General features: G+C 40.4%; 1 protein-coding gene across 1 annotated transcript in view; it reads left to right on the top strand.

Annotated features, from left to right (window-relative positions):
- The window catches only part of LOC127575527 (dynein axonemal heavy chain 8-like), a 282,606-nt gene that overhangs the window by 40,902 nt on the left and 216,464 nt on the right, over positions 1 to 25,240 (top strand). Inside the window, exons 12-18 of the mRNA XM_052025460.1 lie at positions 1,390 to 1,489; positions 5,764 to 5,883; positions 11,237 to 11,372; positions 12,196 to 12,383; positions 14,443 to 14,523; positions 18,068 to 18,184; positions 21,475 to 21,591. Coding sequence (XP_051881420.1) covers positions 1,390 to 1,489; positions 5,764 to 5,883; positions 11,237 to 11,372; positions 12,196 to 12,383; positions 14,443 to 14,523; positions 18,068 to 18,184; positions 21,475 to 21,591 — 859 coding nt within the window. The remainder of the gene's footprint in view (positions 1 to 1,389; positions 1,490 to 5,763; positions 5,884 to 11,236; positions 11,373 to 12,195; positions 12,384 to 14,442; positions 14,524 to 18,067; positions 18,185 to 21,474; positions 21,592 to 25,240) is intronic.

The following is a 25,240-nucleotide window of genomic DNA, read 5'->3' as shown; positions in this document are numbered from 1 at the left end:
TATTACTTACGGCCTACGGACTACTTAGAGCAGCTACTCAAAGCTGTGCGTCCACAAATTCCTCCAATCCAAGACAGGATAAGAGAACCAATGCTAATTTTCTTGCTTCATCCAAATCCCCAGCACTGGGAGCCAAATTACACTTGGTCAGCTGTGATGCAAAGGCTCTGTCATTTGCATGTCTAATACCAGACTTGCGAAACAGACAATATTCTGAGCTTATCATGGCAAAAGATCGCAAAGAGTAAATGATTCTAAGATGTTCTGAAAGCCCGCTTAAAAATATGTAACTTGAATCCCTGGCTCATGGCTGCTCAAAATGGAAAAGGAGATTTCAGGAGATGACTTTGAGGACCTCAAGTCATTGAATCATAATTATGGAGTTGCACAGCATAGAGACAGGCTCTTCGGCCCCCCCCATGTCCATCCCGGCTATCATGCCCATTCATACTAATCCCACTTGCCTGCATTTGTACCATATCTCTCAATGCCCTTTTCCTTCAAGTACCTATCCAGATGCCTCTTAAATGTTGCTACTCTTCCTGCCTCCGCTACCTCCTCTGGCAGATCATTCCAGATATCAACTACTCTTAGTTTGGAAAAATTTACACCTCAGATCCCCTTTAAACCTCCTCCCTCTCATCTTAAACCTCTCCCCTCTAGTCTTAGACACACTATCATAGGAAACATTGGGTATCTCAGCCTCCTTTGCTTCAAGGAAAACAGACCTACTTATCCAATCTCTCATGATAACTCAAGCCCTTCAATCCAGGCAATATCCTTGTGAATCTTTTCTGCACTCTCCCAATCATAATCATGTTCTTTCTGTAGTGTCCTGACCAAAACTGCATAAAGTGCTCCAGGTGTGGCCTAACCAATGTTTTGTACAACTGTAACATGACATCCCAACTCTTCTACTCAGTGCCTCGGCTGATGAAGCCATGCATGCCATAAATCTTCCTCACCAACGTGTCTACCCGTGTTCCTATTTTCAGGGAACTATATACATGTATCCCAAGGTCTCTCTGTTCAACAACACTCCCCAGGGCACTGCCATTTTCTGCATGTCCTGCCTTGGTTTAACTTCCCAAAATGCATCAGTTTGTACATGTCTGAGTTAAATTCCATCTGCCATTGCCCATATTCCCAATTGATCTATGTGCTTTGTAACCTTAGACATCCTTACAAAATTTTTTGGGAGCTCATCAGGGTAGATATGAAGAACACATTTCCCTTAACTGAGGAACCTAGAACCAGCCTTCCAGGCTCAATATTAAATCCTCTGACTTTAGGTAACTTGAATGTATCAGAACTTTATTTTAACTAATTTAATATATTGTGCTTGAGTTATGATTGTAAATAATTGCAATATTGACTTTGTTACATTAGATTTCAGAACTTATATATGCCTTCCCTCGAGTCAGAAATTGATGTTACGATTGAGCGTATTATTCATCACTACTCAGGAGAATTAATGTTCATAAAAAAGGTAAGAACAACTGTATTGAGTTAGATTATTGAGGCACGCACCATGGTATTTGTGGGAAAAGTTTAACACAAGCCCACTCATAGGGTGATATTGGGAATATGCAGAGCAGGGGGATGTTATTGTTAAAATTGGAAACCTGACCTGAATCAACCTACTTGGTTTGGAAATCAGTTAAGCAACCTGCTTTTGGGAGGGGGAAAAATGCTTATAATATTTAAGTAAGGCACCATGCTGGGATTTTATCTTTATCAACACCCCAACATGTGTTTCCCAGGGCTTGCAAAATCCAGAACGTAATGGAAGTGGGAATTGCCAGATTGAGCAAAGATGCTTTTCTACTCTTGTTGTTCAAATGGAACAGGACTACTTACTTACATTCTTCAAGTAAACCTTCAATGATCTGCACAAGCTTAATCTGTGCTTTTCACTCCCACTGCCCCTGCCCCCCCCACCCCACTGGTGATCTTTACCTCTGAAGATCTCCAGATACTGCAATCCATTCTCTTTGGTATTATTTGCACCCCATTTTCCATACTCCACTTATCCATGCTATCTTTGTAGGCAGTGAATTCTAAAGTATATGTGTTGATTATTGTTGCCTGACTTTTGCCAAGAGGTGGCTACCGAGACATGGGAAGTCATCCACATTTTCCAGTTCTTGTGGTGAACCTTCATTATGATAGGGCAGTATAATGCAGCAAGAAGACGTTGCTAGAGGACCTTTGACTTGCAGATGTTAAATTTAAGGCTATATTCTCATTCGTTTCAGTGAAAGAGTTCATTGTGACTTGGAGCTTGAACTTTGAACATGCGCGAGCACAAGTTTAATCTGCATATTGCAGATTGATCACAGAGGTTTGGGCAACTTTGGTTTGGAGTGTAGTCATTTTAGATTGAACAGTTTCTCATTAGTTCTGAAGATTAACTGCATTCCTGTGGGAAACTTGTTGGAGTTGAGATGCAAAATTGCAGCAATAAAGATTGAGTAAAATGTTTGACACCTGTGTTCACTGAGAATGGATCTGTTGTAGATCCAATGGTTAATATTATGGTTTGCATTCCATCATGCAACAAGCATAAAATGGAAAAACACTTGGAAGTAGCTGAATTTGAGGAGAATAACCCACAGTATCTCCCAAGTGATGGAGTCAAAATGATGAAGCTCACTATCTCCTTCAAAGCATCAGCACAGCCTTTGGCCAATTGAGAAAAACGGCATTTGAAGATCAAGACCAGAGATCTGACACAAAAAGTCTATCGGGTAGCAGTGAACTTCCTTCAGCAGGCATGTCAAAGCACTGTAAAAATACTACCAACACAGTTTCTGCAAAATCCACCAAATTCACTGGAAGGATAAGTGAACCAATATTTCATGTGCTTTCACTTGCTAGCGTCCCCAGCATTGCGGTCCCAGGTACAATCACATGATGACATCAGACAGACCATATCTTTTTCATGCCTGACACCAGCCTTTCAAAACAGACACTCTGTTTGAAGTTCTGTCATGGAAGGAAATAACCAGGTGGACAGAAGAAAAGATTCAAGGATGTGTTGAAAGCCTTCTAAGAAATTCATTGTCCCAGCTGACACCTGGGAATCTCTGGTCTATGGCAACTGAATTGGAATTGGGTTATTATTGTCACACATACTGAGATACAGTGAAAATGGAGAAGGTGCATTTTGGATAGTATTGAGAACCTCATGTCCATGCATCGGAGCACAAAGCAGTCCTATGCAAGCAGCAGAAGGAGTGAACCACCTTAGAAGCCAGCCACGTGCTCGCTCCATCAGCCAGTACTTGCCATGACCTGTGGAAGAGTCTGCTGGATCCTGAGGGGGTGCAGAAGAAGAAAAATAAGTGTAATTAAAAGAGAATATGAACAATTGTGAATTTATGGAGACTAAAAGCAAGGAGGAATATTGTCAGAGAAGGAGGACTCTTCAGCTTTGTTTTCTTTTGATATCATTTCTATCAAAGCAGATTACCGGAGTACTGAACTAGAATCTAGCCTAGAAATTGGATCAGGTAGCACTACTTTATGTTATACACAAATGAAAATTTTTTTTGTGTAGTAAATGTTACGGACTCGGTGAATGTCCCTTTAAGATAGAGCATAGTGGTGTGTGTGTTTGTGTGTGTGTGTGTGTGTGTGTGTGTGTGTGTGTGTGTGTGTGTGTGTGTATGTATGTGTGGCGTGCTTACGTCAACAGAAGATAAAGGACGTAATGACATTGTTGAAGAAGGCAGTCGAAGTCAGTCAGAGGAGAGAGGGAGAAAAGGGAGAGAGACACCAGCCTGCTAGTTTTCTCTATCGATGGATGAGAAACAATAACTGTCTGTTACTACAATCCACATATGGAAATTGGGAGTAATTCGGTGGAGTTCACTTTGTTGCTGACCTGTAGAGGGAAACAGGTATTTGTGTGGACGACCACGACTTGGATGCTTTTCAGGGTGAGGAAGTTACTACCGAGTAAACGCTGAGGTGGCGTTTGGGTTCCATCGTGGAATATTTGGATTTTGTAATTACTCTCTATGTTCTCTACATCTACGTCTTATCTTCAGACAATGGTGGTTGTTGAAGAAGCCTTTGCTCATGTTTCACCTTATGGCTTGCTGAACTGAACTTTAAGAACCATTCCTGGACTTGGAGTTTGGGACTTTGCCACACACACACTATGAGTTTAGTTTTTGGGGTTAAAGTTCAAGGTTTAACATTTTTAGTTCTAACATTCTAACGTTTTTACTTTTATTTTTCTTATTATCATAAGTAGTTATTAATAAATTAGTTTTTAACACTGAATCATGACAGTGTGTTTCTTTTGTTGCTGGTTCGTAACAAAATTGGGGGCTCGTCCGGGATTTGAACCCGGGACCTCTTGCACCCCAAGCGAGAAAAATCCTCATAGGGACAAAATAATCGTAGATGTAATCGTAACAAAAAGGGACATTCACCGAGTCCGTAACATAAATCTCAAAAACGTGGTTATTCTGAGAATTGTATACTGAATCATAATAAAATGATTCTGAACATTGATTACTGCTCCTCATAACTTTTCTGATAATTGCCCACCATCCAGCTAGATTTTAATAACTAAACAGGGTTAGATTGTTGTCAAATCAGTTTAGAAATAATTTACTGTTACATCAAGTCATAAATCATAAATGCTTACAATGTGGAGGGCTATTTGGCCCGTTGTGTCCATGCTGGCCAAGAAAAAAACTGTTGTAGTGGCATTGCTTGCACACTTAACATTCCAAAAACATCATGAGATCTGGTTCTGGGGAATGAAATTGGCAAAGGGAGCCATGCTTGTGTGGGGGAACACAGAGAAATAATGATGAACATTTAAGCTTAGGATGGTAACTGAGTAGACAAAGGAACATTCTGGAGAAGATCACTTTAACTGAAAGAGGGCTAACTTCAAAGGGCTGAGAGTGGTTCTGACAGGGCAAAGTGGAACTACATGATACATACAAACAATGGTCCTGAAGGCCAGTTTTCAAGGGTGGAGAAATGAGAGTGACATGGAGAGCAAAGTGAGTTGTGAGGACATGGTTTGGGGATTGGCCTTTATAGCAGATGTCAGGGATGGAATGAGAGATATGGGTGGTCTGTGGGTTTGAGGGGTGGGGTTGGGGAGCAAATGTTGGAAGGTCATTCGTAGGGTCCAATGACAAATTGGCTGTTGGACTTACTTTGCAAGTAAGAATGTGAGGTCATAATTGAAGTGAGCAAGTTGTGAAAGGCCCAAGGAGGAAGTGGGTAAAGAGGGCACTGTTTTTGTGTGTTCCCAGCATCAAACTCGTCCATTCAGTTAAGTAAAGCTGTGGTTTACTTGTAAGATCTGTAAAGGCTGTTTTTGCAAGATGAAAATCCTAGAAATTTCATCTGGATATTGTGCTTCTCTGGGCAACTGTATGTGAGTGTGTTAGATGTATATTGGATCCAGAAGGTGTATTGTGGACTTCGTGGAACTCACAGTAAATTATTTCCTTCCAAATGAATTTTCATTGAAATTGGTTTTCATAGCACATAAATGCACAGTGCTATGCAATCCAATTTCTAGGTACCACTCTTATTCCATCAATTATTTTATATTTAGAGAGTATGACAACTTCTCATTACAAAACTTGCTATTATACCTGACTGATTTTCTTAAACTTGATCCTTACAAGCACAGCAGGTTGTAAAATATAGCTGTTAATAAATATTGTTAACCAATATTTCATCTGCTTAATTTGTTTTGTAATTCTGAATATCTTTTTACAGTATTATCAAGCTAATAAGGAGAATCCTCCACTTGCTAGAAACATGCCTCCTTTAGCTGGAAAGATACTATGGGTGAGGCAGCTCTTCCGACGCTTACATGAGCCCATTGACTATTTCTATGTAAGTAATTCCATTATCTCGTCTATGGTGCCTTACAGTCATGGAAACAGGCCCTCTGCCCCAACGTCCATGCTGACTGAGTTGCCAATCTATGCTAATCTCATTTTCTTGCATTTGGCCCACATTCCTCTATTACTTTCCTATTTATGTACTTGTCTAAATGCTTTTTAGATGCTGTGATTGTACCGCCTCTACCGCCTCCTCTGGCACCTTGTTCCATACACCCACCACCCTCTGTATGAAAAACCTGTCCCTCGGATCTCCTTTAAATATTTCCCCTCTCACCTTAAATCATTGTCCTCTAGATATAGGCTTAAACCCCTAGAGAAAGACTGGCCATCTACCCTATCTATGCCCTCTTGTGCTCCAGTGAGAACAATCTCAGCCTATCCAATTTCTCCTTGTAACTAAGGCCCTCTACTCCAGGCAATATCCTTGTGAATCTCTTCTGCCCTCTTTCTAGCATTACCATATCCTTTCCATAGTGTGGAGACATGAACTGCACACAATATTCCAAGTGTGGTCTATCCAATGTCGTACAGCTGCAGCATGATATATTGGTCTTGGTATATTATTATCACTTGTACCGAGGTACAGTGAAAAACTTGACTTGCATACCTTTCGTACAGATCAATTCATTACACAGTGCGTTGAGGCACTGCAGGGTAAACACCACAATAGAATACAGAGTAATGTGTCACAGCTACAGGGAAGTGCATTGCAGGTAGACAAAAAGCTGCAAGGTAATAAGGTACAAGGTCAAGAGTCCATCTCACCGTTCAATAGTCTTATCACAGTGGGATTGAAGCTGTCCTTGAGCCTGGTGGTATGTGCCCTCAGGCTCCTGTATCTTCTGCCTGATGGGAGAGGGGAGAAGAGAGAATGACCCTGGTGGGTGGGGTCTTTGATTATGCTGGCCGCTTCACCAAGATAGCGAGAGGTATAGGCAGAGCCCATGGAGGAGAGGCTGGTTTCCATGATGTGCTGGGTTGTGTCCACAACTCTCTGCAGTTTCTTGCGGTCCCGGGCAGAGCAGTTGCCTTACTAAGCCCTGATGCCTCCAGATAAGATACTTTCTATGGTCCAATGATAAAAGTTGGTGAGTGTCAAAGGGGACATGCTAAATTTCTTTAGCCTCTTGAGGAAGTAGAGGCGCTGGTGAGCTTTCTTGGCCGTGGCGTCTGCGTGGTTGAATGTCCCAATTCTCATACTCAGAACCCCTGCCAATGGAGTCAATCAAGCTGAACGCCTTTTTCACTACCCTATGCAACAGTGTTGCCATTTTCAGGGAGTTATGAACTTGTACCTCAAAGTCACTCTGTACACCAACGCTTCTAAGGTCCTTGTCGTTTAATATATATGTTCAGCTAATATTAGATGACCCAAAATGCGTTACCTCACAATTGAATGGATTAAATTCCATCTGCCGCTGCTCTGCCCAACTTTCCCGCTGATCAACGTCTCTCTGTATCCTTAAGCAACCATCCTCGCCACCTACAATTTCACCAATTTTCATGTTCAGCAAACTCACTTATCAGACCACAGATGTTCTCATCTAGATCATATGACAACAAAGGTCACAGCACTGATCCCTGTGGTACAAGCAAATACAAACAAAGGAGTATATAAAGTCTCAAATTACAGGGCAGTTGGACATGCCCAGCAGGACAGGCTGTACTAATAGAGAGAGAAAAAGTGAGCCAATATCACAGGTGGATGACTTACAGCAGAAATGGCCAGGTCTGATACAAGCAGGCAAAATAAATTACCTGAATTTGCTGAATTTGAGTTTGGAACTGAGTTCAGAACGCTGTAATGTGAATTGGCTGTGATAGATTAGGAAGCTCCTTAAAAAGGTATGACAGTAAACAAGCAGTGGCTCAAATTTGTATAAGATTTAAAGATCAATGGCATTAATAAGGAAAGGGAAAGGAGAAGATAGGACTAATCTACTAAGAATGTTAAAACAGATTGTGAAGGTTTTGCCCACCAAATGAAATGATTAGCAAAAGTTAATGATAGACTAAGATGGAGAAATGTCATAGAGTTGTACAACACAGAATCAGGCCCTACAGCTCACCATGTTTATGCTGATCTTTTTGCCCATTTACATGAATCTCTTTTACCTGCATCAGGTCTGCACTCCCCCACTGACACCTCAGTTACTTGCCCTGTCCTGTTTCTCAAGAGTAGGTGAAGCTTTGCCCTTTCCCTTCTAGGGCTTTCTATATATTCCCTGAGGAAACTTTCCCGACACATTTAACGAATTGCACCCTTAGAACAATGGCCGTCCCAGTCTACATTAAGAGAGTTAAAATTCCCTATTGTTATTTCTGCAACTCTCTGCAATCTCCCTGCATATTTGTTCCTCTAATTCCTGTTGATTATTAGGGGGCCTACAGTACAACCCCAGCAAGGTGACCGTCTTATTTCTCAGCTCCACCCATAAAGTCTCACTGGACTATCCCTCAGTAAGTTCATCTCGGGCTACTGCCGTAATGTTTTCCTTAATCAGAAATGCAACTCCTGCATCTTTCTTCCCTCTTTCCCCCATCTCTAGCCTGCCTCTAGCACTTGTACCCTGGAATATTTAGCTGCCAGTCCTGTCCCTCCCTAAGCCATGTTTCTTTAATGGCTATAATATCCCAGTCCCACGTAGCTATCCATGCCCTGAGTTCACCTGCCTTGCCTGTCAGGCTTCTTGCATTGAAATAAATGCAACTTATTCCAACAGTCATTCCTTGTTCCTTACCATGCTGCTGCCTGTCTTGTCTACTGAACTTATTGTCGTTGAATTCTGTATCAACTTCCAGCCTCCCATCTGCCTCAGTGCAGCTTTGGATCCCACCTCCCTGCCCCCAACCCCCCACCAATCCAGTTTAAACCCTCAGCACAAGAACAGGCCCTTCGGCCCACCATGACTGTGCCAACCATGTTGCCAATCTGAACTAATCCCATATGCTGTATCTCTCTATTTCCTGTCTGTTAACGTTGTCTAAATGAAAACTTTTTTGTGAGAGTACTTGCTTCATCACCTCCTCAGGTGAAAGGACTCTAGAAAACTGCCAAAAGCACTTTTTATCGCATTTCAGCATTTTTTTGTTCGGCTACACCCAGATGTCTGTATTTTTAGCCTGAAGAAGATGCTTTTTGTTGGTCATGGCTTTGTTGGCAATACTCACATCTCTTGGGTTGCAGGATCATGTCCCACTCCAGAGATTTAAGCACAAAAATCCAGGCTGTCACCCCATTGCTGTATTAAGGCAGGCACTGTTATTCACATTAAATATACTGACACTGATACGCTTTTTCAAGATCTAATGGTACTATTTCAAAAAGAAGCTCTAGGTTTATCCCTAATATCCCGGGAATTATTGACCTCTCAATTATCGTCACTGAAAGAGATAATATATATTCAATGCAGAGGATGATAGATTTTTAAATATTAAGGAAATCATAGGGTGGGATATGTGGGTTGTTGCAGGAATGTGGCAATGAGGTTAAAGGTAAACTGTGATTTTACTGAACAGCAGAGCAGGTATGAGGGACTGAATGATCTACTCCCGCTTTTGTTTCTTTTTTTATGGGGCTTAATATATTGCAAATTACCAGCTACTTCATCTATATCTACACTGTAAAAATACTTCAACAACTGCAGAGTACTTTGTGCCCTTTAATAGTGTAATCTAATTTTGACATTTCCTCTAACCATTTCTGCACTATGTTTTTTATGCTGCACCCTGTGTCTTCTGCCCATCATATTGAATTTGTATCCTCCTGGTCTTCAGTTGTTCCACTTAAGGCTACCATTTCTTTCAATTTACCTCATCTAAACTTATGATCTTGTACACATCTATGAAATTTCTTAAACTGCTTTGCTCCAAAGAGAACAATCCTAGCTTCTCCAGCATACCTTGTAGCTGAAATCCTTCATCCCAAGAATCATCATAGTAATTCTTTTCTGCACCCTTTCCAGGATATTCTCATCCTTTCCTTAAAGGTATGGCGTCCAGAAATTTGGGCACACTTGTCTAGTTATGACTCCTTTAGAGTTGTTAGCTATTTTTAAGTTATTTTATAACTATCTTGCAACTGCACATCCTCAAACACCCAGCCTGTGCCAATAGGCATTCAGGCTAAATGGCTAGAATTAATAAATGGCACAAATATTAGGTGCTTCATAAGTTGCCATTAACAGGTATGTGTGAGCGGGTTCCCGAACATGGTTGGATTGGCCCAACTTGTCTAGCCTTCCTGAGCTAATCCCATTTGCCTGCATTGTCCTTCTAAACCTTTCCTATCCATGTACCTGTCTAAATGTCTTTGAAACATTGTAATTGTACCCACTCTACTTGTTCCTGCAGTTCTTTCCATATATCCACCATCCTCTGAAAAACCTACCCCTCAAGTCCCCTTTAAATCTTACCCCTCTCATCTTAAAAATGCCCTCTAGTTTTAGACTCCTGTATCCTGGGAAAAGGGCTGTGTCCATCCACCTTATCTATGACCCTTATGATTTTATAAATCTCTGTAAGGTCAGTCCTCAGAAAACAACCCCAGCCAATCCAGTCATTTCTTGTAACTGAGGTCCTCCAGTCTGGGCAACATCCTTGCAAATCTTTTCTTCACCCTCTTGGGCTTAATCACATCTTTCCTATAGTACGGTGACCAGAACTGCAAACAATATTCCAGATGTGGTCTCAGCAATGTGTAGTGCAGCTGTAACATGACATCCCATCTGTTGTATTCAATGCCCCATCCAGTAAAGGCAAACATATCATATGCTTTATTTACCTTGTCTACCTGTGTCACCACTTTCATGAAACTATGTACTTGATTCCCAGGTCTCTCTTCTACAACACTACCCAGAGTCCATGTACTTACTGTGTATGCCTGCGCTGGTTTAACTTCCAAAAATGCAAGACTTTGCACTTGTCTGAGTTAAGTTTCATCTACTGTTCATTTGCCTACACTCCCAGTTGATCCAGATCCTGTTGTAACCTTAGACAACCTAAGTCCACCACACCACCAAGTTTGGTGTCATCTGCAAACTTACTAATCATGCCACCAACATTCACATCCAGATTGTTAGTATATATGACAAACAACAGGGGACCCAGCACCGATCCCTATGGCACACCACTGGTCACAGGCCTCTAATGTGCATAACAACCCTCCGCTATCTTCCTCTGACTCTTTCCACCAAACCAATTTTGTATCCAATTGCTAGTTCACCTTGGATCCCTTGTGATTTTCAGTCATGTTATTTTCACGTTATTTTCAGTTACTTATATTGACATGAATGATTTGTGTTTAGTCCTGTAATCTTAAAAAAAATTGTCTTCTTTAACAGAAAAATTCTGACATTCTAAAAAGCCCACAGGGCAAGTCTATTGTGCGAAAGTACAACAAAATTGCCTATGTCTTGGTAAAGTTTGAAATATTGTATTATAAGGCTTGGATAAAAGAAATTTCAGCTATGCAATATGGTAAGTGTGTGATTCATTTTCACAAAACTGCAATTATATTCTGGTAGATTTTGGTACTGTAATTTTATGTAATAGAAGTAATACTGGGAATTTGATGGTAGTTATCAATGTATCCTATATTTTCTTTATATTAACATTTACTGTATATCCAGTGCAGTAGTGAGGGATTTCTCTGCTCTTAGAACTGTGCTTTAGATGAATAGCAAACAAAAATCCTCTCTTGGTAATATCTACTGTGAAGAACCAGAGCAGTTTTCCCCTGTGCCCTGGCCAATATTTATCTCTTAATGCCATTAGATTATGCAATTATATTGGTTGTTTGTGGAACCTTGTTACATGAACTTGTCCTGATGCAGGGTCACAACCCAAAATGTTGACCATCCCTTTGCCTCCACAGATGCTGCTTGACCTGTTAAGTTCTTCCAGCAGTTTAATTTTTGCCCCAGATTCCAGCATCTGAAGTTTCTCTTGTGTCTCCTTGTTACATATAAGTTGACAACCTCATTTTGTAGGTTGCAACAGTGACATCACCTGTCAAACCCATTCAGCATCTTGTGATCACCTCTCATTCTTCTGTTGAGGTTGAGGGTATTCTTGGAGCTTCCTTCTCCCATTAGCTGTTCATTGATGAGTGTAAGTGTGCTCAAAATTAATTGTGGTCATTTGGAAGTGAACTATATTCATATGTTCATGTATGACAATGGAACCTTCTACAAAAATCAATTCTTACTAAATGCATTCTTTCAGTAGGTTAAATTTATTTGAGCAGGATATCATAACAGTTACATTATATATCTGATGATTATAAACTTAACTTCCACAGTGCTGCAAGTACCTCTTTTGCTACGTGATCCAGATACTGGAAAAATGGGTATGAATTTTGATCATAGAATTACTGAAGTTCTCCGAGAGGCTAAATGCATGTTAAAACTGGGCCTGGAATTGCCAGAGACAGCCAAATGTTTGCTGAAGAATGAGAATACGTTGATTATCAACCATACTTCTTTGAAGGTAAGTTATATTCATGAGGTTACAGCAACATAGAATTGTTGCGATACAGAAGGCCATTCAGCCATGAGTCCGTGTTAGCTCCTAGTAGACCTCATGAGATTTGAGGTGTACATTGCAGTTCCTACTTACAGATAATCCCTCACCATTTTGATGTTATATTGAAAGTATGACACAAAACTTTGTAGCAAATGTCATCATAATTTAAAACATGTGCTGCCATTGAATCTTTCAGTGTGTGTAAGAAAGGTTATCAAAGGATACAGCAGGATATAGATCAGTTAGAAATGTGGAGAAGTACAGATGGAGTTTAATCCGGAAGTGTTGCACTTTGGAAAGTGAAATGGAAAAGGAAGGTATACAGTAAATGCTTTTGGAGTATTGTGGGCACTTCTGGTTGATGCATTACAGGAAGAATGTGGAGGCTTTGGAGAAGATGCAAAAGAACTTCACGAGGATGTTGCCTGGATTAGAGAATATTAGCTATAAAGAGAGGTTGGACAAACTTGGATTTTATCTGGAGTGTCGGAGGCTGAAGGAAGACCTGATAGAAATTTATAAAATTATGAGAGGAATAGATAGGGTAGATAGAGTCTTTTCCTGAATACTAGAGGGCATAGGTTTAAGGTGGGAGAGGGAAAACTTAAAAGAGATGTACGAGGCAACTCTTTTTCACACACAGAGTGGTAGGTGCCTGGAACGCCTTGTCAGGTGTGATGGTGGAAGTAGATATGATGGTGATGTTTAGGAGGCATTTAGACAGGTACATAAACATGCAGGGAATGGAGGGATATAGATCATGTGCCAGCAGATGGGATCAGTTTGATTTGGCCTTATGGCTGGCACAGACATAGTGGGCTGAAAGGCCTGTTCCTGTGCTGTACTGTTCGATGTTCTAACTCATCTCTTGTCACAGACGGCCTTTAGCTTAGTAGTTTGTTTGGGATAAAGATAGTATAAAGGGCTGACAGAGAATGGAAGATACATGACTGTTGGAGACATGCCCTCATAATAGAGGTACTTGTGGTTACTAACCATTATATATTAAGAGACTGAAATCTCTTTCAATTGGTAAAGATGCCATGGTTGTTGCAGCAAGTATGCCAAGCACTGCGCATTCAATCATTGACGTCTTGCAGACATGTAAAGCCTGACAAAAGGGCATAATCTTGAGCTCTTATTCTGCTTTGCTCTATATTTCTCCTGTGTAGAAGCTCTAATCACCTCTTGAATAGTACATTGCTCTCCAAACTGAGAGATTCTATTAATGTCACCTGTTGTATATTGAAATAAATCCAAAAGCCCAAAAATTGACGGTAATGGTAATCTCAGTAACAGCCACTTTGGTAAATAAAGTTGGAATAGGAGAAATGCTGCCTGAAGATTCTCTATCAGAATGGTTTCCAACTTGATCCCCTGCCAGTTTTCCTTCTCCTGGTGGTTTCTTCTCGGTATTGTTTTGATTGCGATCATCAATAGTCCTGTATTCTGAAAGACAGACTCCCTTCCCCCCCATGTTTGGAGCTGGGTTAATTGTTGGGGAGAAGCAGCAAAGAAGTCTCCCTGTGCAAACAAATTGAACTTAAAAGAGTCCTGGAATATTGTATGGAAAACAACATTTGGTAGGGCATTTTGGCAATCAAAAATTGAAAATAAAAGATTCACCAAAAAATGCCAGAGCTTCATCTGCATATATTCATTCTGCTGTTGGGCACTCCAGAAGCACGTGCATGTCCTTTACCAAACATTGTTATCACACAACGTAGGCTGCTGTTTTGGGGTGCAGTTGCAAAGAGCCTTAAAAGTGGGCATAGTGCACCACATCATCTTCTAACCCCTGCCCTTTACTGCATTTTAATTTCTTCGGGTATTTAAATTGGAATTGCTTTCTTGGAGAAAAAAAGTCTACCTTTTACTGGAAATGTTATAACCATGTATCAGTGGATTTCATAGTCACGTGTCAGTTTCTGCATTATTATTCTAATGAACCCAAATGAGAATTGATTATTTGAAATAAACCTGATTTTACTTTTAAAATAATATTTTTTATTCCAATAATCAGTACATTCTTCAAACATTTGAGAGTGTGTGCCAAGGAATTCCTCCCGAATTTGTGACATTGATAGCACCTAAAATTAAAAAGGTGAGTAGTAAGTTGTAGATTAGATATATAATCGTATTATTGAAATGTATATAAGTCAGCTGTTATTGTCTTTTAGTTATTCATTAACATCACAGTGCTACGAGCCAACAGTGGAATCACATCTAAGATGTGAAGGGATTGTTTTAACTTTTATCACAGAGTAAGAATGGGTGGTACACAGTCAATTTTACATTTGCTTGCTTTTTTATTAACCTTCAATTATTAGTACATTTCATTAAATAAATTTTGTTAAAGTGGCAACATTCATTCTATATTCATTGATAGACCTGACCTATGCTACAATTGAAGAGTTCAGTTATGAAGACAGGTTGCATTTCTTTGAGGTTAGAAGAATCAGCAGTGGCTTAATCAATGATGTTGAGACAGTGGAAAATTTTCAGAGCACATCACAAAATAAATTCATAATTAAAATGTTATTTACCTAGATAAGCTTGGTGAGCTGGTTCTCTATAGGAGTCTGAGTAGGTTAGCATTACACGTAATTAGATTAGGGAGGACTGTTAGTTTCATAAAGTTATTTAATGGTAGAACCAAGTTGGATTATCAGAGATAATCACCTAGAAATTGGATTGCTTCTAAGAGATCTAAAACTTCACAGCTCAAATAGCCTGCTTCTGGTCATAAACATGCTTGTTAGAAGTGGCTCTCAACTGAGAGTGCCATAAATAAACACTGTAGTCTGCATACACACAACACTGCTTTATCCTGTTAATTCAAGCTATGAATTAGTTGATAAATGATTAACTACAATAGTTAACCATTTATCATTTATTATTTATCAACAATGATAAAGTAGCATTAGTATCATAATACCAAACAATCTAACTCTTTCCTGTGCTAATTGACCTTTGTGGTTCAGCTCTTATCCGATGTAAATATCAATGATCAAGCCAAAAGGAGTATAGTAATGCTGAGTGCATTGTGCTATTAGGCATACATAAAGCAAACCATTCATTGCTATAAGGGAAGGAGGTAAAATTTCAGCAGGTATTTGCATATCTTGCAACCCATCACACCCATAAGGATTATTTATGTCTGTGTTATCTCAATGCCCATAAGAAAAATTTTATCTTCCAGTCTGATGAGGTTTTGTTATTCCAAACCTCTCCCTGCCCTGTTTGTTGCTTCATTCACCTATGGCAGTAACTTTATCCTGCAAGACAAAAGGGGAAAAAAATTAAAGCACTATAAGGGAGTGAGGGTTGCTGCGGGATGGCTTCAATTGTGGGGTGTTTGTGTTTGTGTGCCTCTGTCTGTGTGATGTGTGAGCAGCTTAAATGGGATAGGGTAAGAAGAGTTTATTGAGTGAAAATTAAGTAAATCTGAAATTAAAACAAAATGCTGGAAGCACTCAGCATGTCAGGGAGCATTGAAATGTACAGAATCCTTAGAAGGATTGGCAAGGAAGGCACAGGTGTGATGTATCTCAGAATCAGAATTCAGAATGAGAATCAGAATCAGGTTTATTATCACTGACATATGTCGTGAAATTTGTTGTTTTGTGGCAGCAGTACAGTGCAAGACGTGAAGACATAAAAATTATTGTAAGTTACAAAAGTAAATAAATAGTGCAAAAGAGGAATAATGAGGTAGTGTTCATGGGTTCATGGACTGTTCAAAAATCTGATGGTGGAGGGGAAGAAGCTGTTCCTGAAACATTGAGTGTGGGTCTTCAGGCTCCTGTACCTCATCCCCAATGGTAGTAACGTGAAGAGGGCATCTCCTGGGTGGTGAGGGTCCTTAATGATGGATGCTGCCTTCTTGAGGCACCGCCTCTTGAAGATGTCCTCAATGTCAGGGAGGGTTGTGTCCGAGATGGAGCTGGCTGAGTCTATAACCCTCTGCAGCCTCTTTCGATCCTGTGCATTGGAGCCTCCATACCATACTGGCTGAGGAATCTAGAATTATAGATCACAATCTCAAAGTAAGTGGTAGGTCATTTCTGACTGAAATGAGAAGACATTTCTTCACTGAGGGTGGTAAATCTTTAGAATGGATGTTGAATCATTAATAAGTTCAAGGCTGAGGGACAGGTTTTCAGACTTAAGGGAAGTCAAGGATTACTGAGATCAGACAGGAAAATAGAAGTGAAGATCAGCTCAGCCACGATTGTATTGAGTCTTGTAGGAATCAGTCATAATGGAACAGGGGGAGTCACTTGGCCAGTTGTGCTCCTGTTTCTCATGTTCTCATGTAAACATGATTTTCCTTTAAAAAATCAGTGCTGGTCTTAATTTATTGTCTCATACTTTTCAAAGTGATTTAATTTTTTCCTAGATTATTGCTTCGTAAGATTCCCCAATGCTTGCATGGATATAATGAGGCTTTAATTCTATACTTAACTGTCTGAGATGTAGTTCACTCTTTCTTTCTTATACAGAACTTTACTGTTCTGCAGTCCCATGACTGTACTCACATATCTAAAATGGATTGGAAGATTATGTCCAATGTCTCCTAGAAATTTCTGCATAAAAGAGCCACAGAAACTTTATTGGATTTCTTTTCAAACACTTACTGAAGTTAACCCACCTGCAGCTACTTCATTTCTCTTTCAGCAATTTCAAATCATAATGATTGTTTTATCATGGACAGCTGAAAATGATAATGGTTATTTGCTAATGAAAGTTTGTAATTTATAACTACTCGATTCGCTTTTGTTTTTTGTGGCATTGCCAGCCTTTTACAATTAACCGTCATGCCCTTTGCCTTTTAACCACACGTTTTCCACCCAATCACAGATTATAAAACATAGAACAGTTCAGCATAGGAACAGGCCCTTTGGCTCATAATGTCTGTGCTGAGCGTGATGCCAAATTAAACGAATCCTATCTGCCTGCACATGATCCATATCCCTCTATTCCCTGCATGTTCATGTGCCTGTTTAAATGCCTCTTAAACGTTGCTCTTGTATCTGCTTCCACCACTTTCCCTGGCAGCGGATTCCAGGCATCTACCACACTTAGTGTAAAAAAAAACTTGCCTCGTAAATTTTCTTTTAATTTTCCCCCTCTCACCTTAAAGCTACGTCCTCTAGTACTTGACATTGCCACCCTGGGAAAAAAAGACTCTTGGCTATCTATCCTACTTATGCGTCCCATAATTTTATAAACTCCTATCAGGTCTCCCTCAGTCTCCGATGCTCCAGAGAAAACAATCTAAGTTTGTCCAGTCTCTCAAAGAATTAGATCCTTCCATCTCATTCATTCCTCCACTTTCTCTTCCTTCTCTTCCCAGCTTTATACTTGCATGAAACCTATATATCCATAATTTTTTTCCAGTTCTAATAAAAAACTAACTTGGAGTATTGATTCTGTTTCTTTTCCCGCAGATGATTCGTGACATTGAGATTTTGGGCTTTTGCTGTTCTAATTCTGAGTTTTTACATCTTTAATAATTTGCTTTAGATTTTATATTAATGCAGACTTCTTAGTTTAGTGTGCATATTATGTGATAAAATAATAGTAAACCAGGAGAAGAAGCATTCATATTTTCAGATTCAATCTTCTCTGTTTCTCTCTTTTAGATTGAGTCTGTTCTGAAACAAGGAGTCACTTTCCTGAACTGGTCATCTGTGACACTCAACAAATTCTTCTCTGATGCGAATACAGCTATCGATGAATTGGTTATGTTGTTGAACACAGTAAGTAGGTTCCTTTCAAACTTTAAATTTGTTGCATACCAGTAGTGGGTAACAGACTATCGCATTTCATTTCGGTAACCAGTGTCAACACTTCTCAAAAGGATCCAGGGGAATTCAGGAGAAATGCAATGTGTATTTCTTTAATTGCAAAGCAAATATTTGTATCACCAAAGCCACTTTTTTATTCAGTTTTATCCAGTGCATCTGCTTTGAGTAGTCGTGGGCCAGAGATTCCCCGGAGTCAGTGGGGCTGTTGCAATTTTTCAATGAGCTTTGAGGACATCCGGCTGTTTACGTCTACCTATGAAAGAGTTTGGAGTAGAGCATCTGTTTCAGGAGTCTGGTGTCAGGTAATGGGAATGGTATGGCCTTCCTAATGTAGCTAGCTGAATTTAATTAGGTCCCAATGCCGGAGATGTGGGCCTGGTAGAGGAAACTGACACTGCTTTGCTTATCCTTCTAGCCAATTTGGGGGATTTTGTAGAGACAGCACTAATGATATTTTTCCAGTGTCTTGTGATGCCTGCTGCATGTAGTCCAAGTCTCAGAGGCATATGCAAGAACAAGCGTCGCTGCTCTCCAGTAAACTTTGAGTTGAGGTCTTGATCTTCCAATGCCCTTTTCTTTAATATAACAAAGACTGTGCTTGTGCATTGAAGGTGATGGTGAATCTCATCATCGTTACCTACCTTTGCCAAGAGGTAGGTCCAGAGATATAGGAGGTGGTTTGCGTTTTCAAGGGTCTTGCCATGAACCCTTATTGTCAGAGGGCTGTGTGGTGCAATGGGACCAGGTTGGTACAGGGCCTTGATCTTATGGATGTTGAGCATAAGGCCCATTCTCTAGTATAATTCAGTGAAAGCATCAGTCCAGGTTCTCATGGAACTGGGGCTAATCTTCAGAGCTAATGGGAAACTTCTCAACCTACAGTGACTGCGCACCAGAATCAAATTCTCCTGAATGTCAGTAGTATGCAAATAATGCTTGCTAATGTGTTTGCTTTGATGCAGACATTGTTGACTCATTCACCAACACGTATGAGGTGAGAGACTTTACATTCAACAACCACAAGACCAAGGTCTTTTACCAACCTGCCTCAGTTGCACCACACTACCCTCTGATGATAAAGCTGCACAGAAAGACTGTGGGAAACATGGACCACTTTCCATATCTCAGGAGCTACCTCTGGGCAAAGGCAGACATTGATGAAGATGTTTGGTATCTGCTTCACTATCTCAGTACAGTCTTTGGTCGACTGAGGAGAAAGGTGTTTGAATATCAAGAGCTTAAACCTAGCACAAAACTCATGGTCTACCAGGCAGCAGTGATGCCTGTCCTCCTACATGTCTCTGACTCCCTAGTGCAGGCATTTCAAAGACTGGAAAAATTCCACCAACACTTCTCTGGAAAACCTTCCAAAGGCACTGGAAGGATAATGAATCAATATCAATGACCTATTCCAGGCTAACGTTCCTAGCTTTGTAACCCTAGTTGCATTCAGTCAACTCTGTTGGGCAAGTGTCATCATTCCAATGTCAGACACAAAACTCCTGATACAGATACAAATCAGAACTCTGTTTTGGAAGAGATTACAGGTGGACAGAGGAAGAAATTCAAGAATGTTCTCAAGACCCTTGTTGTCATTGGTTCAAAATTCTGAATCTCCCTACTGTAGCACCAATATAGGATGAATTTCACCATAAGCACCACTGATGTGATTCAGGAAGGTCGTTCACCACCACATTCACAATTAGAGATAGGCAATCAGTTCCTTGCTTTCCCAGCATTAACTACAATCCATGAGAAAAATGAAAAAGGAGTAAGCAAAAGATTAATTCCTCACTTACCGCTGACTGTGCCATCCCTTGCTTCAGTTGCTCAGTAGATTCCCTTTAAATGTATGCATATATTAGTTTTACCTTTTGCTTGTGGTAGTAAGCCATGAGAAGAACTTATTTATGGTGATTGCAGCTTCTTGGCAGCTTCCATGACTTTCTTTGACCTGTGCATATGCACTGAAAGACATTTTCAGTGAACACTACTGCACCGAGAGATGAACCCTGCAGGGCAAAGGATATTCTGTACTTCCATAGCTTCTCATAATAGTTCACACTCCCACTGTATCAACTGAGTGGAGGTGGAATGAAAGCCAGGCAAGTGCACTAGGTCCAACACCAGCAAAAATAAGTTAAGTCTGCTTTTACTACATGGGCTGTCATTGTATAACAGATCACAGTTATTTGCTGTGCAAACATTTTGTATTTTGACTGTGGTATTGTTGCTAATCACCTTAAGCTATATGTTATTTGGTTTTCAACCCTTCTGCCATTAGAAATAATATTTGCTTTTGAATACCTCTGTTAAAATTCTTTACCTTTGTTTTCCTATGAGAGAACTTCAGCTTCAATGATGTTTCCACAGAATTAAAATTCCACATCCTTGGAGCATTCCATTCCATTTCCTCTGTACCATTCCTGAGACCTTGATATCCTTTCTGCCCAGAACTTAGCACTGTTCTGCAACTGGGCCCAGCCAGTATTTAGTTTTGCATAAGTTCCTTACTTTGGTTTCTCTTGTTTCAATTATTGAAGCTTGGGATCCATTTGCTGTTACTCTCAGTTTGTTTTGCGAAAGTTTCATGCATATGCATTCTCTGTGTTAATATATAACAGAACATAGAACAGTATTACCCAGGAACAGGCCCTTCAGCCCATCATGTCCATGCCGACCATTATGCCAATTGATATTGCACATCTGCCTGCACATGCTCCATATCCCTCCATTCCCTGCCTGTTCATGTGTCTGTCTAAATGCCTCTTAAACGTTGTTACCTTATCTGCTTTTCCCACCTCCCTTGGCGGCGTGTTCCAGGCACATACCACTCTCTAAAAAAAAAATTTGCCTCATTATTTCTTAAACTTCATCCTTATCTTTAGGCTATGCCCTCTAATATTTGACATTTTCACCCTGGGAAAAATATTGTATCTACCTTTTTCTGTGTCTCTCAAAATATATACTTATATCAGGGTGCCCCTCAACCCCCAGTGCGACAGAGAAAACAATGCAAGTTTGTCCAACCTTTCCTTATGGCTAATGCTCAGCAATCCAGGCAACATCTTCGTGAACCTCTTCTGCATCCTCTCCAAAGCCTCCACATCCTTCCTGTAATGTGGCAATCAGGAATCCATATTTGCAACCCTTTAAAGTTATATCGTTTGGCTTTACCCCTTCCAAGCATTTTGACGAAATATAGTGTTTTATATTATAAAACTGTAAATTGTTGTTTTCAGCTAGCTGATCTGCGGGAGATGCATATAGATAGTGAACTGAATGAAATAGCATCAAGAGTTATTATCCAACTACCAGAAGATACACTGACTATGGAAGACCTGCTAATGTATAATGAGGTAACATTACTTAATAAATTTTTAGAACTTTTAGTTTAATTCAAATTTTAATCAAAGACTGTAAATGAAAATTTGATAAAGACAAATTGTCTTGATAAACTGAGTTAAACTTTTTGAAGAAGTTGATTTATTTTGTGGCAGCATGTAGATGTTCATTTGATATTTGAGAAAAATTATCAATAATTGTGAAATCATACTCATTGCCAAACAAAACAGAAAGGTAGGATTAATGCATTTTACTCAGAATAGAACACCGTTGATTGTTAGGAACTAAGGATTCACTGCATGGTGAAATGGGAAATGGTGGTCTCTTGCTAACCCACTGAATTTGTATTCTAAAGGTCCAGACTATTGATTTGGAGTTTAGAGTCAAATTCTACCATGGCAACTGAGATGAACTAAATAATCTGGAATATGTGTAATGGTGACTAATTCTCCTGTGATATTTAGGAAAGGAAATCTGTTGCCATTACCAGTGTAACTCTAGACTAGAAGTGCCCAAACTATAGCCCCTGACCATCCTTGCAGCATTTGACTAACTGTGGCACCAATGAGCCATAAGGCTATTGAAATCAGTGTGAGTGAATGGGAAACAACCCCATTAGCTGGAGTGCCAGCCAGCTCAGACACAGGAATCCCTCAAGCTAGAATTCTTGGCCCATCATAAGGTCAAGAAGGGATATTTTCTAATGATTGTAGTGTTTAGTTTTACTCACAGTTTTGCAGAAAATGAAACAGTCTATGCTTGGATGCAGCAAACTTTGTATAAACAGGCACGGGCTGACTAAATGCCACTTAACAGTACCAGGTGGTGGTCATCCTCAATAGAAAAGCCTAACCATCTGCCCGCTTCCCCACCCCCAGTTCTGACAAAGGGTCTTCTACCTGGAATGTTAATTCTGTTTCTTTTCATTGATACTGCTTAACTTGCTGAATGTTTCAAGCATTTTCTAGTTTTCTTTCAGATTTACAGCATTTATAGATTTTTTTATTCCTCTTCAGCATACAATAGTTGTTACAATCCCTAACTATTGATTAGAAGTATAAGTGAACCTGTCACACAAGTATTGTGACAGGCTAGAAACTGGATATTCTGTGGCACATGTTTCACCTCCTGACTCATCAAAGATTTTTCACCATTTATAATGCACAAGTCAGAAGTATACTCAGGTATATTCCATCTGCCTTGATGAGTGCATCTTAATAATACTCATGAAGCTTGACACCATCACAGACAAAGTGATGGTGTCAAGCTTCACTGGTGCATTATGTATGCTGTATGTGTCATCTACAAAGCCCATTGCAGTAACTCACTAATGCTTTTTCAATAACATCTGTTAAACTGTGGCCTCTTCATTACTAGAAAGTCAAGAGCACCAGTACTTGTAAGTTCCCAGCCAAGTCATAAACAGTTCTGACTTGGAAATATTGGCCAATTAGTTTATTATTGTCAAATGTACCAAAGTACAGTGAAAAACTTTGTTTTGCATGCCATCCATACAGATCATTTCATCACAGCAGTACATTGAGGTAGTACAAGGGAAAAACAATAACAATGTAGAATATAGTGTTATCATTACAAAGAAAGTACAGTACAGGCAGACAATAAGGTACAAGGCCATGATGAGGTAGATTGTGAGGTCAAGAGTGCACCACTCAATAGTTCTATAACAGCGGGGTAGAAGCTGTCCTTGAGCCTGGTGGTACATGCTTTCAGGCTTTTGTATCTTCTGTCTGATGGGAGGGGGGGAGAAGAGAGAATGTTTGGAGTGGCAGGGGTCTTTGATTATGTTGGCTGCTTTACAGAGGCAGCAAGAAGTGTCGACAGAGTCCATGGTTTTTGTGATGTGCTAAGCTGTGTTCACAACTCTCTGCAGTTTCTTGTGGTCTCGTGCCAAGCAGTTGCCATACCAAGCAGTCGCCATACTGGATAGGATGCTTTCTGTGGTGCATCAATAAAAATTGGTGAGGGTCAACGGGGACATGCTGAGTTTCTTTAGCCTCCTGAGGAAGTAGAGGCGCTGGTGCGCTTTCGTGGCCATGGTGTCTATGTGGTTGGAGCAGGACAGGCGATGGTGTTTTTTTGACAGATGATGTTTACTCCCAGGAACCTGAAGCTCTTAACCATCTCGTCCTCAGCACCACCGATGTAAACAGGAGCATGTGCACTGCCCCCCTTCCTGAAGTCAATGACCAGCTCTTTTGTTTTGCTGATATTGAGGGAAAGGTTGTTGTCATGACACATGCCACTAGGCTCTCTATCTCCTTCCTGTCCTCTGACTCATCGTTATTTGAGATTCGGCCCACCATGGTGGTGTAATCTGCAAACTTGTAGATGGAGTTAGAGCAGAATCTGGCAGTGCAGTCATGAGTGTATAGGAAGTAGAGTAGGGGACTAAGGACACAGCCTTGTGCTGCACCAGTGTTGAGGATAAGTGTGGTGGAGGTGTTGCTGCCTATCCTCACTGATTGTGGTCTGTTGGTCAGAAAGTCGAGGATCCAATTGCAAAGGGAGGTGTTGAGCCCCAGGTCTCAGAGTCTGGTGATGAATTTGCTTGGAATTACGGTATTGAGGGTGGAGCTTTAGTCAATAAATTATTGTTGAATTCAATATTGTTGCATTCAATATTGAGTCTTGAGAACTACAATGTACCAAAATAAAAGAAGATCCTCAAGCTTATGTGGGCATCACTGGCACAGTGTAGGAAGCTAAAGATAGAGAAAGGTCAGAGTGAGAATAGGATGGAAATTAAAGTAATAGACAACTAGGAGTTTAGAGAATATATTGGTAAAGCTCTGTTCAGGCTGTGATGGTGACTCTGAACTCAGGAAAAAGTAGGAGGCATGGGTTAGATACAGGCAGCTGGGATCAAGTGAATCCCTGGAGGAGTATAAGGGATGCGGTATACTTAAGAAGGAAATAAGGGCAAAAAGGAGGTATGAGAAGATAAGATAAGATATCTTTATTAGTCACATGTACATCGAAACACACAGTGAAATGCACCTTTGCTTAGAATATTCTGGGGCAGCCTGCAAGTGTCGCCATGCTTCTGGCACCAACACGGCATGCCCACAACTCCTAACCCATATGTCTTTGGAATGTGTGAGGATACCGGAGCACCCAGAGGAAACCCACACAGTCGAAGAACATACAAACTCCTTACAGACAGTGGCCAGAATTGAACCCGGGTTGTTGGCGCTGCAATAGCTTTATGCTAACCGCTATACCACCGTGCCATGAAATAGCTTTGGCAGAGAAGATTAAGGAGAATCCAAATAGATTTTATGTATATTAAGGTAAAGAATAGGGCCCCTCAAAGACTAAAGTGGACACCTATGCGTGGAGCTGCAGGAGATGGGCAAGGTCCTCAATGAATATTTCTTCTCTGTTTTTACCATGGAGAAAGACATGAAGACTTTGGAACTTGAGAAAGTTGGTGGGCATGTCTTGAGGATAGTCCACATTACAGAAGAGGAGGTACTGGATGTCTTAAAATGTAAGAAGGTAGCTAAATCTCCAGGGTCTAATCAGGTATATTCAAGAACACTGTGGGAAGTTAGAGAATAAATTGCGGGAGCCCTGGATGAGATGTATGCATCATCGTTAGTGTCGGGTGAAGTGCTGGAAAACTGGAGGGTGGCTAATGTT

The sequence above is a fragment of the Pristis pectinata genome, chromosome 10 (genome assembly GCF_009764475.1).
Source record: "Pristis pectinata isolate sPriPec2 chromosome 10, sPriPec2.1.pri, whole genome shotgun sequence".
Lineage (NCBI taxonomy): Eukaryota > Metazoa > Chordata > Chondrichthyes > Rhinopristiformes > Pristidae > Pristis > Pristis pectinata.
The sequence above is the reverse complement of the archived record's forward strand: the minus strand, read 5'-3'. Positions and strand labels throughout refer to the sequence as shown.